Here is a 13576-nt window from a genome sequence, read left to right on the forward strand (position 1 = left end):
AATAATAATAATACACTTGTATACTACGTAGGTAGTTATATATAGATGTTTCTTGCTAATACTAGATAATGACAACTCTTCTCTGATACTTAAAATTGTTACAATGGGTAAGGACATGCCCAGTAACTGTTTATATGGGCTAAGGTGCAAGAAAAGGTAGAATGAACTTTCACAAACTTAACCAAGCTGTGTTTCTAACATTCATTCCATCTTTCACTCCACTGCCAAGATTCTTACCTAGTTAACAGACCATGGATAAAGTCTGATAATATCTTTATTATTCACACAAGAGGGCCTTTTTAAATGAATAAAAATTACATCATAATGTTCTATGTTTGGGTTTGTTTGAGGTAGGGTCTTTACGTAGCCCAAGCTGGCCTCAAACTATAGATCTATCTACACATTCCTTGAATTCCTGATCCACCTGTCTCTACCACCAAGTACTATGGGACTGTAGGTGCACACCACCATACCTGGCTTTAAATTGTAACATTCTGTGACAAATAAACCTTAGATTATTATTAAAAAGATGCAATAATAACTATCTCACACAAAAGTCTCTGAGAAGTCTGTTTCTTGAAGATGCAATTCTCTCTATTCTGAATACTTGAAGCATATTCTTTTTTGTTGACTATTTCCTTTCATAAATACTTTTTATAGCATTTCCTCAAGCACTGCTGAAGATAGGAATTATGGTAGAGGTAAGTGAATCCTAAGCACTGGAAGAAACAATGTACAAAAGAAAAGAGGTATGAGCGAAGGAAGTGGTTAAACACGTTGGTTAAGAACTGTGGGTTTGAACTCCCTCTCTGCTACCTGCTAGCCTGTCAGATGATACTTTATGTGCTTTTTTATCCTTGCTATAATGAATATACTAGCATCTCTAATGAGTTTCACAGGATAGATCACTAAATAAGCACAAACTGCTTGGGCAGTTTTTAGTACTTTAGTACCCAATAAAGAACGGCTGTTACTATCCTCTGATTTTAAGAAAATACAAAGTTCAGGAGAGTAAGAATTATGAGAAAAAACGAAGGCCAGACAAGATTTGAACTATATCATGCTAGAAATAAGGAACTATGGAAGGACTGTAAGCCAAAGGCCAACATCACCACCTGTGCTTATGGAAACAAATATGGAGATAAGAATAGGCACAGACTAAGTTGGTAGCAGTATGGAAAGTAGGTAAAATTTCCTGACCACAAGCACTGCCTATACAAAGCATCTAACATTTAAAGACATAGTGACCTTCCAAGCATCAAGACATGTATCTCTAATTATTTTACTATTTTAACTGTTTATTCTACAGTAGGGGAGGAGGTAGGGGAGGAGGTAGTATAAAGGTCTCAAATAGAATAAAGCAAAGTTGCAATTGAGACACACACACACACACACACACACACACACACACACACACACTGCTTAGGATTAAGTTTTCAGATACCCTAAAAGGTACAAATGATCTAAACTTTCCCTCTATCAAGATAGACAACAGTGTGGGGGCTTCACTTTAACAGGAAGGTAAATGAACTTGCATTCTGTTTGCTACATAATTTAAAATTTTAATCATTATTTTAAATTCTCTATTTCTTAGTTTTATGGACTCATATTCCATTTTTCTAGCATGTGTAACACTTCAATTTAGTGACTGCCAAGAGTTAACACATACTTACACTAACAAAAAAGTCACTGTACTCTGCTACTAAATACATCCTTTCCATTATATAGGGAGAGGTCCAAGCAATAATGTGATTAAACGAGATAGCTTCAGGGCTTGTTTCAAAGTTATGTTTGCAATAGTCATCGTTTTATGTATGCATGCATGCATACACACATACATACGTGTGTGTGTGTATGGATGCGTATTTCCTAGGAATGATGAAGATTATAGAAAGAAAAGTAAAGCTAAGAATTCCTAATCTGCCATTACAATCACAAATTTGTATTCAATTTCAGATATCAGTCAACAACTGAAATATACACATAAAATGCTTTTTATTTTTAAACTATATATAAAAATAAAATAGCCATTTATCAGAAATTCTTAATAAGTAGTAATAGTTTACTAAAATATGAGTATATTTCTTAAAATCAAATCACCTGTGTAAAACTCTCAAATTTGCTTAAAAAACAGCTGTATAATTTGATATTAAAAAGAAAATTGTAGCAGCTTTTGGTATTTTCCCAGCAGAAGGCTGAACTTTGAACTCAAAAATACCCATTTGTATTTGCATGGTTTTTTGTTTTTTTTTTTTAATGACTGAGAAGGAGGAAAAATGCATTTTCTATTGCTTGACAAAAAGCTAAGAAAGCAAAAGTGCATTTTATAGCTAATTAAATCTGCCTCTTGGGTGAAGAAAAATGAACTAACATGTTCCTTTTGTTTCTGGCTTTCAGATGGTGAAGTTACTTTTTTTGAAAATATTTTTTTTTCTTTCAATGAATTGAAAATTTAAAAAATCTTTGAAAAAATGAATATAACAATAATATACTAAAATACATTAGCCAAATGGCTAGTGTCAATAATTCATAAACGGGTCTACAGAATATTATGAGAATACTCCAATAGCCTAAAGCAAACATACACACTGTGCAGAGAGCTGACACTGTCACTGCTTATGAATAACCTATGGTAGTGTACACTGAATCTTTTCACAAAATCCAGCTACATGACATGAATATGAAGATTAAACAACAAAATATGTGATTGAAATAGGCTGTTGAATATTTTTATATTGTGTCTCACTGTTTTCTTCTTCGAGATGGATTTTTTTCCCTATGACTGTAAAATTTACATCAGAAATCCAGTCAGACCGTGTATGCATACCACATTTCACACTTTTTTTCTCCATTGCAGTACCTCCTAAAAGTTCTGTGTGTCAGTGGGAAAAACAGGTCTTAAGGAATAACCCATACCACTCAACACTCTACATCTCATACAGAAACTTTATAAAGGGATATAAATTACATTTGTCTCATAAAATATGAAAAACTCAAGGTAGTTTTTTGTGATGGAGAATGCAATTTTTTTTTTGCCCATCGGCAAGATACCTACTCTTACTCCACTCTAACATATGCTACAAGTTCTGCCTAAGAGCATATTCTTCCAATGTTACCATTCTATTGCACACCTAAATTTTAAAAATTTATGTACAAAATATCTCTGGTGTGGGCAAAGGAATATTGCAGAAGTTATAGAAGTTACATCAGAAGAACATAGAACAAGAACCATTCAAGAGGTTTACATACTTTTTCTCATTACTTTTATCTGTATAGGTGATGCCATAAAACCCATAATAAGAATTAGATATATTTGCTGAATACTCTATCTTCAAGGTGTAATTGTGCCCTGGTAGAAGGGCTTCAGGGGCAACAATGGCGATTTGTTCATGATATGGATATTCCAGGATTTCAACTGTTTTTTCTTGGCTTGAAATTGCTGACATAAAAGTCACTCTTGAGATATTATGACCTGTGCTATGAAGGACAATATTCCATGTGGCCTGAAGAGCCTGAAGTGAAATTTTCACAGAACCCCTGAATGTCATTGAGGTTAGGTTTGGACGTAGTTTAAGTTCATAGAGCTGAGGCATAATGGCAGTGGGAAGCCTAATTTGTGCCCATGGAAACAATTTCCCATTTGTTGCAACTGGCTGAATTAGCGCTGTTGATTGGTTTTTTTTGTGGCAGCCTTCTTTGGTAAAGGTACATCTAGGCAGTAAATAAATCACCATGATTACAGAGACAGCAACCACAATGACAAAAACACAGACTACTAAGGTCCTTGCAGAGGGTACTGAACAAACCCCCTCAGGACTCTGCCTGTAGCCAGCAGCACTGTTCCGAAGGCCTGAGCTTCTGTTCATGAATGACATGCCCAGCAGCTTCGCAGATGACTCATAATCCTCTTCGTCCTCATCCATCTCATGCTCACCAAGACCTCGCACCAGCAGTCTCGAACCTCTGGGCTCATATTCTACCTCATCAGGTTCCAGAGGATGTAAAGAAGGTTCTTTGGCTAAATCTACCACATCTGGTTCCTCTTCAAACATGCTGTTTTCAATCATATTCCTTGGGAGTTGAAGTCGATCTAAAAAATTAAGATATAAAGACAAGAGAGAGTTAGGGTGGAACGTTCCTAATACAATATTTCTTAGCTATATCAAAATAATCTATTTTTAATCACTTGAGATTCTTTTAATCACTAAGATTTATTTCCATTGCAAAGCTATTTGAAATAAAAAAGAAGATTAAGGTATTCTTGATTTGTTCACTAAAAACCCAAGCATATATAACAGCATACCAGAGCGAGGAAATGAAAACAAAACAAACAAAAAAAAACCCAAAAAAACCTGAACAAATAGGCTAATATTAAAGAGAGCTGAAATTTCACAGGAATTTCCTTAAAACAGTACTACCCAATACCCTACGCCCCTGCTCTGGCCTCCCTCTGGTTGTGTCTATCCCCACAAGGCAAGGAGTGAGTAGGATCAAAGAACCTTATTCCATATCTTTCTTCTGGGATTGGGAAACTGGGGTTAGGCATTTAAAGTCCTCTGGCCAAAATACTTCAAACCAGGTTGTGAGGCTTTTGTGTGTCCCTTCCCGAGTCTCATTCTCCCTAGGGCATACCACTAGTCTGCCTGCTGCTGGGCTTAAATGGTGGTGAAAACAACCAGATGGGCCAACATTTTCCCCAGGAGAGGGGTGGTTTTGACCCACAACAAACACAGCAAATTATATTTTTAAAATCTGGTAAGCAGAAGATAGTAACATAAAACAAAAAAATCTCTAAAATGTAGACAAAACTACAATTCAAAATATTTTTTACCCTTTCATAATAGCCACAAGTATAACATATTCCCATCTGTAAAATCTAAACTGTACATAGTGAGCCTCAACGGACCTTGGGGAAGTGGTGGGAGCTTTTCCAAACTACCAAGAATCACTACTCCAGTCTACCAAGAATCACTGAGGTAAAAGGTCTCAAAGAAACAGAGAGGCTTATAATCCTACATATCTATCAATACCTCTTAGCTCATTCGACACTGTATTTAAAAATCTTTTTTTTTTAACCTTTTAAGGGATCTCAAGAGTTACCAAATTGAAACCATACTACAAGGCACTTTACAGTATCATTTCTAATGCTCAACAATTCTATAAAGTGGCAAAATTCAATTTCAGGTATGAAAAAACAGACAAACAGAAATGGGTTAATTTGTTTTCATAGCCATACAGAAATTCGGTTATATGATTGCTACTTGAGCCCACATTTTGAAAAAATTAATTTCAAATTTTAATCTTTTCCCTACTTTATTGTATCTCCCTGCTCACATTAATTTAATGAAAGATGAGAACCTTTAAACATTTGGCCAATGCCAATTAAATCACTGAAAGTTTTATTTTACCATTAGCACAGCAAAACTTCTATTAACTACTTAATTTCCAGTTTCATAGAAATGTAGTGCTCAGCCAAGTGTGGTGGCACATGCCTTTAATCCAGCACTCAGGAGGCAGAGGCAGGTGGATCTCTGTGAGTTCAAGGCCAGCCTGCTCTACATAGTGAGTTCCAGGTCAGGTGGGGCTATAGGGAGACCCTGTCTCAAAAAGACCAAAAAAGAAGAAGAAATAAAAAAGAAATATAGTGCTCAGTAAATAGTAATTAAACAGTGGTAACTCATAATCCATGGAATAAAAGCACTGATAAATATTAGGATAAAGTTGAGTTGTGGTACTCAAAGTGAAACATGAAGACCAACAGACTCCCATTGCACTGGAGCTTCTTTTTACAAAAGCAGATTCCTTCCCATTGGTATATGAGTTTCAACAACTCCTCCAGCAATTTATGTGGCTTGTAAGTTTCAGAAGCATTAAACAGAACCTTCTAGCACCAAGCACACTAGTCCTGGGTGTTCTCAGGCCATACAAACTGTTTCACATCTCTGAGAACAAGCCAGGCTGCTATATATGCATTCTCTCCCCACAGGCCTTTTTCCCTCAGTTCCTTGTACCTAGATGTCTTCACTTCCTTTTCTACCTCAGTTCACCTGGTAAATATCTATTATTGCATAATAACTTACTACAATGTAAATCAAGAAAAGTCATCCGTTTTTTCTACTAAATTTTCCTTTAAGAGTAACCTTTTGTACTTTTGTCCATTTCTTTTTTAGGTGTGGATTTAGCAAGCGGTTATCTACCCATCTCCTATGAACAGTCTGTGTACAAAAGAGAGATTATAATATCCTATTCTAAGAATTTAATTTTCTAAGCATCCAGTAGTGCCCCATTGCCTTGTGATGGTTTGTTAGGCATCTGACCCTGTGTTTTCTTCTCAGCAGACAACTATGGGCTCTAGTCACAATGGCTTTCCTCAGTAAATTTCTAACTAACTCTGGACAGAGAGCCAACTTAATATTGGAGCATTCTAATCCCTCAACTCTATCCCTTTAGAACTTGGTTTCTTTATTTCTTTTATTTTGAGACTGGGTCTCCCTGTAGCCCCAGCTGTCCTGAACTCACTAGGTAGACCAGGCTGGCCTTGAAATTACAGAAATCTGCTTGCCTCTGCCTCCGAAGTGCTGGGATTAAAGGTGTGCACCACGATGCCTGGTTAGAACTTGGTTTCTGAGTTTGATTGTTCAGCCATGCCCTGTTTAAAGCCAAGGGATAGTCAACAGCTGAACATTCACCATTTCCTGTCTGTACTTCATTAGTATCAAATCAGAGAATTGATCAGTCAGGTCAGTATTCTGGCAGGACCCAGATAACCTACTTTTATTATTTAATACCCACTGGACCCAGATAGCCTACTTTTATTATTTAATACCCATCAGATGAATACTTATGTAGAACTTTACTCTTTCAGAAATGGAGCAAACTAAACTGCTGTATTTTAGTGTTTATAGAAGCACACAGTTTTAACGTATATAATCATCTCCACTTAAATATAGCAAACCAGGGTAAACTTTTATTTTGAAGTAGCTCAAAAGACTGTACTTCAAGCCTATTTTTTTTAATGTTAGCTTAAATCTTAAGTCAGTGTATTTTAATTTTTAGCATAATTTGTAATGTAACTCATGGTTACTCCATACTGTAACAAGATTTATTCCTTCTAAAAAACTGTAAAGAAGCACGAGTATTTTCTGACACCTCTTAAATTCACATATAGATGCTATCTATATAATCAACAAACTCCTACTTGAAAGTTTTCACTTCTAAATGACATATATCCACGTGGTTACAATCTAAGAAAACTGAAGCTATTTTTCTTCCTTAGCTATTGTGATCTAGATTCCTTGATGTCTGTGGGTCAGAGCCAATCTGAAAACTGCGTACTCCCTATTTCTGAGACAGAATCATCACAGAACATTAGCTTCTAAAACTTTTATTGCAATCTGACAAAATAATTTGTCTGTTGAATTCAACATTGTTTAAAATGAAGCTTATTTTTGCATGTCTTGTTTTCATTTTTCTAATGATTTTTATATGATACACAATTTCTGTAAGAAATTGAAGGTTTTAATAAACAAATACAAAACAAAACCCCCAAAACAATAAACCCTGGTTCTTCAGGTCAGAAAATTTGAAAGAAATGGATCTGGATAAAGGCAATATAGGTGAAGGTCAAGTTCTGGACTATGATAGCAGCAAGGAAGAGAAGAGGGAGAACCAACTGTAAATCGCATGACAGAGCGAGAAAGCCCAGAACGATGCTTCCTTGGACTAGAAGGACCAGTAGGATGAAGACACAGATGGAAACCCATGTCAAGCTCTATAATTCATTCTGGCTGGGATAACTGAAAGAAGGAAAACCATACACTGAGATGAGAATACAGGTCTGCATAGTTTGTCTCTCTGTATTCCTTTTTGTCTCTCTCCCCTCTCTGCCCCTCCTCCCCTCCCTTCTTGCATCCCTCTGGAAAGGAAAGAATGAGAATCAGATTCAGATAAGGCATTCAGCATGTGATATTAACTATAATATATTTGATATACTTGTCAGACAGCTGGGTGGAAATATTTAATGAGCAGCATGATACAGTCATGGCTTCGTTTTCAGATGGATGTTTAAATCTTAGCTCTTTCACTGACCACTAGAGTTCAAACAGGTTATTTCTCTCAGGCTCAGTTTCCTCACCTAAAACTGTGGGCATTGCTATTTTTGTAAGACTGTCATACGATTATGATAGTGAGTCTTGGGTTCAAAAGAATATAGATAGAAGACTGAGAATTCTAAATCATCTGGCATACATAATTTAAATCACCCTGATGGGTAACACCACTGAAAGGGAGACAAGAGTTAGAGAGCATCAGCTTTAAAAGGGACAGAGGAAGGTCAAACATAAGATAAAAGAATGGGTAAGTACAAGGAAGATCAGGAGGGCAACATCTCAGAAACCAAGAGTTTCATAAAAAAGGAAGGGACTGGCAGTAAATATCCTAGAAAGATCAAATAAAACCAGGCCTGGGAACCCCCTCCTCTTCTCCCTACATTTGGCAACCAAAGAACCAGGGACTTAAAAGAGATTGGGGTATTTTTATGTGGATATGTGAGTGCCTGCATGCATGTGTATGTACCACATGCATGCTTGATGTCCACGGAGGCCAGAAGAGGGTGTTAGGTCCTCTGGAATTGGAGTTATGGATGGTTGTGAGCTCCCATGTGGGTGCTGGGACTTGAACCTGGGTCCTCTTCAAGGACAGCCATTGTACTTAACTGCTGAGTCATTTCTCCAGCCCCTAGAACCAGGGACTTTTATGGTATGCATTCAGTGGATTCAGTGGAATGATGGGAATGAAAGCCTGATTCAGGTTTGGAAATTATAAAATAATAAACAAGGGAAGGCAAGGACTGCAGACTGTTCTTTCAAGGATCACAGCTGTTTAAGGAAAAACAGGGTCAAACTAAAAGTATGGTGTAGAGAAGTTAAATTCTTTTGGTTTTGTTGGTTTATGTTTAAGATGGGAGCACTTTAAGCATGCATTTTTACGGGAAAGGAAAGGTAAAGACTGGCAAGATGTGGTGATGTAGTGGAGAGGAAACACTGGACTAGTATCTCAAAGATAGGGAGAAGTCACAAGAACTCCAGGAGGGAGATGATCATGAAAAGCCTAGAGCTCTGAGCCTGGAAGTGGCAACTGAGAAGAGACACACCCCTGAGAGATCTACAGAGAGCCACTGTGTTCTTTGTGACAGGAGAAAGGGGGCCATCTGCCCAGGACCACAGGCAAGTGTGGGGAAGGCAAAGGTATCTGAGGAGAATAGTAAAAGATATGAAAGAGCCAGGAGAGTAGATTTTCCTTGAGATTTCTGGATAGGCTAACTAGACTCCGGTGGATGAACTAGCACTAAAGGACATCTGGGTACAAATGACTGACCATATAGAACTTAACATATATGACAGAATTCAGAGGTTGGTGGGGGAGTATGTGGGGGCATGGATGGGGGGTGTCTTAATTTGATTAAGAACTATTGTATGAAATGCACAAAAACTCAATAAAAATATTAACAACAGCAACAAAAATATGAAAGAGGATCAGGGAATGGTGACCCATAGACAGAGCATAGCTCAGATATTCAGACGGCCCAGTGGAATTTATAAAACAGCAGACCATATCAGCCCAGGCCTAGAAAGAGAGAAAGAATAAATGTGCACTTTATCACAATTAAAATAGAACATACGAAAAAATCAAAACATAAAGGAAACAAATCATTACTCCAGAGCTATACAATTAGGGAGGATGTGGCCAAGGGTTAAGTGTACAGGGGGTGCTGGCAACAGTATGTTTAACTGGGGTGCAATAATGAGGACAGGACAAATTGCAGACCATGATAAATAACACAGTGAGCAACTTCAAGTCTAAAATAAGCAAACTTTCAACAGACTACACAATCCTTTTAAACTGCCATCCAATTTTCTGTGAAAATGAAATAGTATTTTTAAATTACCATGACAAAAACTTTAAAATAAACAGATTTGGGGGGGGCAGACACAGGCTTGCCATATGAGACCCTAACAATAAAGCATTGTTCTGCTTCTGAGGCCTCTGTGACCGACTTATAAGTTTTAAGTGTGAAAGGATTTTTATACATTCTAGACCATCTCCAATTGGAAGCCTATTGAATTTCTCCTGACCTAATATGTCTCTTTTGTGAAGCGAATATGTGACAGAGGCAGGAAGATGATTATGGAGAAATGGTTCAGTCTATGGGGGAATCAAGATTTATTTTTCCCAGCTTAGTAGTACAGAGGCATGCACCTGTAGTCTCAGCTACATCAGAGGCCAACACAGGAGGATCACTTAAGCTACCTAGGGGTTCAAAGTCAGCCTAGGCAACACAGCAAGACCCCATGAAAAAAAGGGAGGGAGGGAGGAAGGGAGGGAGAAAGAGGTAAGTTTGCTTTTCCCTGTTAATCTACCACTAAAGTTAAATTTACTTCAACACATTAAAATTGCTGTACCAAAGGGACACAACTGGTACCATACAGATCCTCCTCTTGTACAGCTACTATTAATTTGCACAAATTAATGCAATTGTTTTAAAATACTAGACAAGAGATCAAGAATATGACCTCTAAGAGGATAAAAAAAGGTAAGTATGGATGCCAATTTAGGATGAGTAGTCATGCTGACTTAGGGTAAGATCATCATTGTGTCAAGGCAAGGCTGTTGCTAATCACAATAAGCCCCTACTGCCACAGTTTTGGAGCACCTTGATATTGAAACAGAGCCTAACTGCCCACACAGAAACCCCACTCCCACTAAAAAAAGCTCATAAAATGCCTCTGGACAAGCAGTTTCTCTTTATTATCTTGCTCCTTGCATTTGTACCACATATATCTAATACACTTGACTTCTTTTTCCTGTCTTGATGAATTATCTCATCACCTGTATCACTAGCCTGTCACCTCTATCCCATGTAGCACTGAGCTCCAAATAACGTGTCTTCTGCCTTGGACCAATCTTCCAATAGCAGTATGGTAAGCTGGAGTCAAATGGAGCAGAACTGGCAGACAGAGATCCAGGCAATGGAGAGATGGGAGTACAGGTGGCCACAGAGGCTTGTACAGGATTTCCTGAGAGCCCTTAGTCAAATGCAGTACATGTCACTACAGGCACAAAAAAGAGTGGTGTAATACGGCTAAAAGAGAACAAAAATACTATGGTGAAGCAATGTGGACAAATGTGACAGTCCAACCCAGTCATGGCAAAGAGAACTCATTATTAGTAACCTTTGGCAAGAATTTGAAACATTAGGGAGCAAAAGTCACACCCCCTCAAATAAGGTCTACTGTATACCCATACTAACAAAGTCTAAGACCAAGTCCAAATGAAAACCAAAGGAGAAAAATAATTTGAGAAGGAGCCTTGCTAAGTTAGAGACCTGAGAATTGTCCTGAGATTCCCACAGATTTGCCAAAGAAACAATAAACCTAAGCCTATAACCAAGTGATCAGCCAGTACTAAGTTGCCTATAAAACACCAAAATAGAGCATCTCTACAATATGTCTTCAGTGCTGTCCAATTTGTAATTAAAAAACCATTAGTCAATATGATCAAAATACACTGTATGAAATTCTGAGAGAATAAAAATACTATTAAAAAAAAAAAAAAAAAAAACACTAGTCATTCAATTAAACAAGAAAAAGTGACCTGTAAGAAAGAAAAAAAAGTCAGCTACTGTACTCAACAAAACCTTCAGAGTACTTATTATAAAGTATGCCTTTAATCCCAGCACCTGGGAGGCAGCAGCAAGCAGGTCTCTGTGCGTCCAAGGCCAGCCTGGTCTACATAAAGAATTCCAGGCCAGCTGGAGCTATAGGAAGACCCTGTTTCAAAAAGACCCCCCCCAAAAGTTTTTGAATAATAGCTAAAATTCCCTAAATTTAATAAAGAATATCATTTTCCAAATTCAAACATACTGAGAATAGCCCAAAGAAGAATAAGTTCAAAGAAAATTATAGATATATCAAGTCGATATATTAAGTTGAACTGCTTAAAACCAAAGAGAAACTCCCCCCCAATGTACATTTTTATTGACTTTTTGTGCATTTCATAAAAAATATTAGCTATCTTTAGATCCCTCCCCCATCACATTTCATGCATTCTGTCATATATGCTAAGGCCTACTGAGTCAAGTTAGTGTACCCAGATGTCCCTCGGTACAAGTTCATCCACTGTGGTCTAGTAAACCTATCTAGAGTCACTCCCTTAAAGATCAACTCTCCCTCACCCAGCAGTGATTATCTGCCAATAGTTCTTCAACTAAGGCTGCAGCCTGCTGCCCATTTCCACAGTTCTATGTTGGGGTTTTGTCTGATTGAGTTTGCATGGGTCTTGTGCATGCTGCCACCATTGCTGTAAGTTCATATGAGCAAGTTCCCAGAGGCCAGGAAGGCCAAAGGAGTCTAAAAAAAAGCAAACTACATGAAATCATAGAGGAAGTTTCTTAAGATGAACAAAAATGATAGAAACTTAGATCTTTAGGAAAGAAAAAAAAAAACAAATAATATAAAATTGTTAAATACACACATTAATTTCCTTAAAACAATATGCTTAAAGCTAGAAATAACACTGTGGATTATAGTTATCTTGGGGGGGCACAAAAAAGGAATAAGTTGAATGAGAAGAATTAAATTCTTAATTGAGAAAGTGAAATGTGGTATTTCAAGAAAGAGGTAAAAAATAGGAAGCAAATGTGAAGCTGTACAATACTATACATAAACTTTAATAAATTAGAGATGCATATTAGCCATAGAACAAACATTGAAAAAGTGTTAAGAGATGTATAACTAGTAGAGAAGATAAAATGAAATAGAGAATATAAAATGAAAAATACTAGAGAAAATAAAATAATACAAATTATCTGACTCCAAAAGGATACAGCATATGAAAAACAAACAAAATCAAAAGGAGCAAATGAAAATATGACAAAATGGTACATTCAATTTTATAAACAATTATATTAATTGTAAACAGATTAAGCATTTAACTTAATGACAGAGATTACCACACTGTAGGGGAAGCAAAAACCAACTATATGCTATCTGTAAGAGGCACATTGGAAATTTAAAGACACAGGTTAACAAACTGGGACAAATCTTCTAACAATCTGAGAAATCCAACTGCAATAATTACTATTCCTCATACCTAATGACAGAGTTCCTGAACCAATCAGAAAAATGAAATTCAAGAAACAAAAGAACTATCCACAACCATGACTAGAGAATCTATCATATTTCTCTTCATAATTTACAGGGCAAAGGGCAACAGGGTAAAGTCACAGAAGATATTAACAGGACTCCCTACTAGTTCAGTCTAGCTGATATAATTTGAAAGTAAAAAATTGAAAATAACACAAAGAGCATTTACAAAGATGGGATAAAATAAATATCAGTAAACTTCGGAAGATTTTATTTATTTATTATTATTATTATCGGTGCTTGGGAATAAATATTATCATCATCATCATTATTATTATTATTATTATTACTTGGGAATAAATCCAGGGCCTCATGCATGCTAAAGACTGGCTTTAACACTAAGTTATATCCCTAGACCAAGAAATACATCTTTT

General features: G+C 36.8%; 1 protein-coding gene across 1 annotated transcript in view; it reads right to left on the reverse strand.

The window, feature by feature from the left end:
* Lnpep (leucyl and cystinyl aminopeptidase) overlaps positions 1–13576 on the reverse strand; it is a 113258-nt gene that overhangs the window by 58077 nt on the left and 41605 nt on the right. Inside the window, exon 2 of the mRNA XM_008830542.3 lies at positions 3250–4090. Within this exon, the coding sequence (XP_008828764.1) occupies positions 3250–4090 (841 nt within the window). The remainder of the gene's footprint in view (positions 1–3249; positions 4091–13576) is intronic.

The sequence above is a fragment of the Nannospalax galili genome, unplaced genomic scaffold (genome assembly GCF_000622305.1).
Source record: "Nannospalax galili isolate Female #2095 unplaced genomic scaffold, S.galili_v1.0 scaffold1014, whole genome shotgun sequence".
Classification (NCBI taxonomy): domain Eukaryota; kingdom Metazoa; phylum Chordata; class Mammalia; order Rodentia; family Spalacidae; genus Nannospalax; species Nannospalax galili.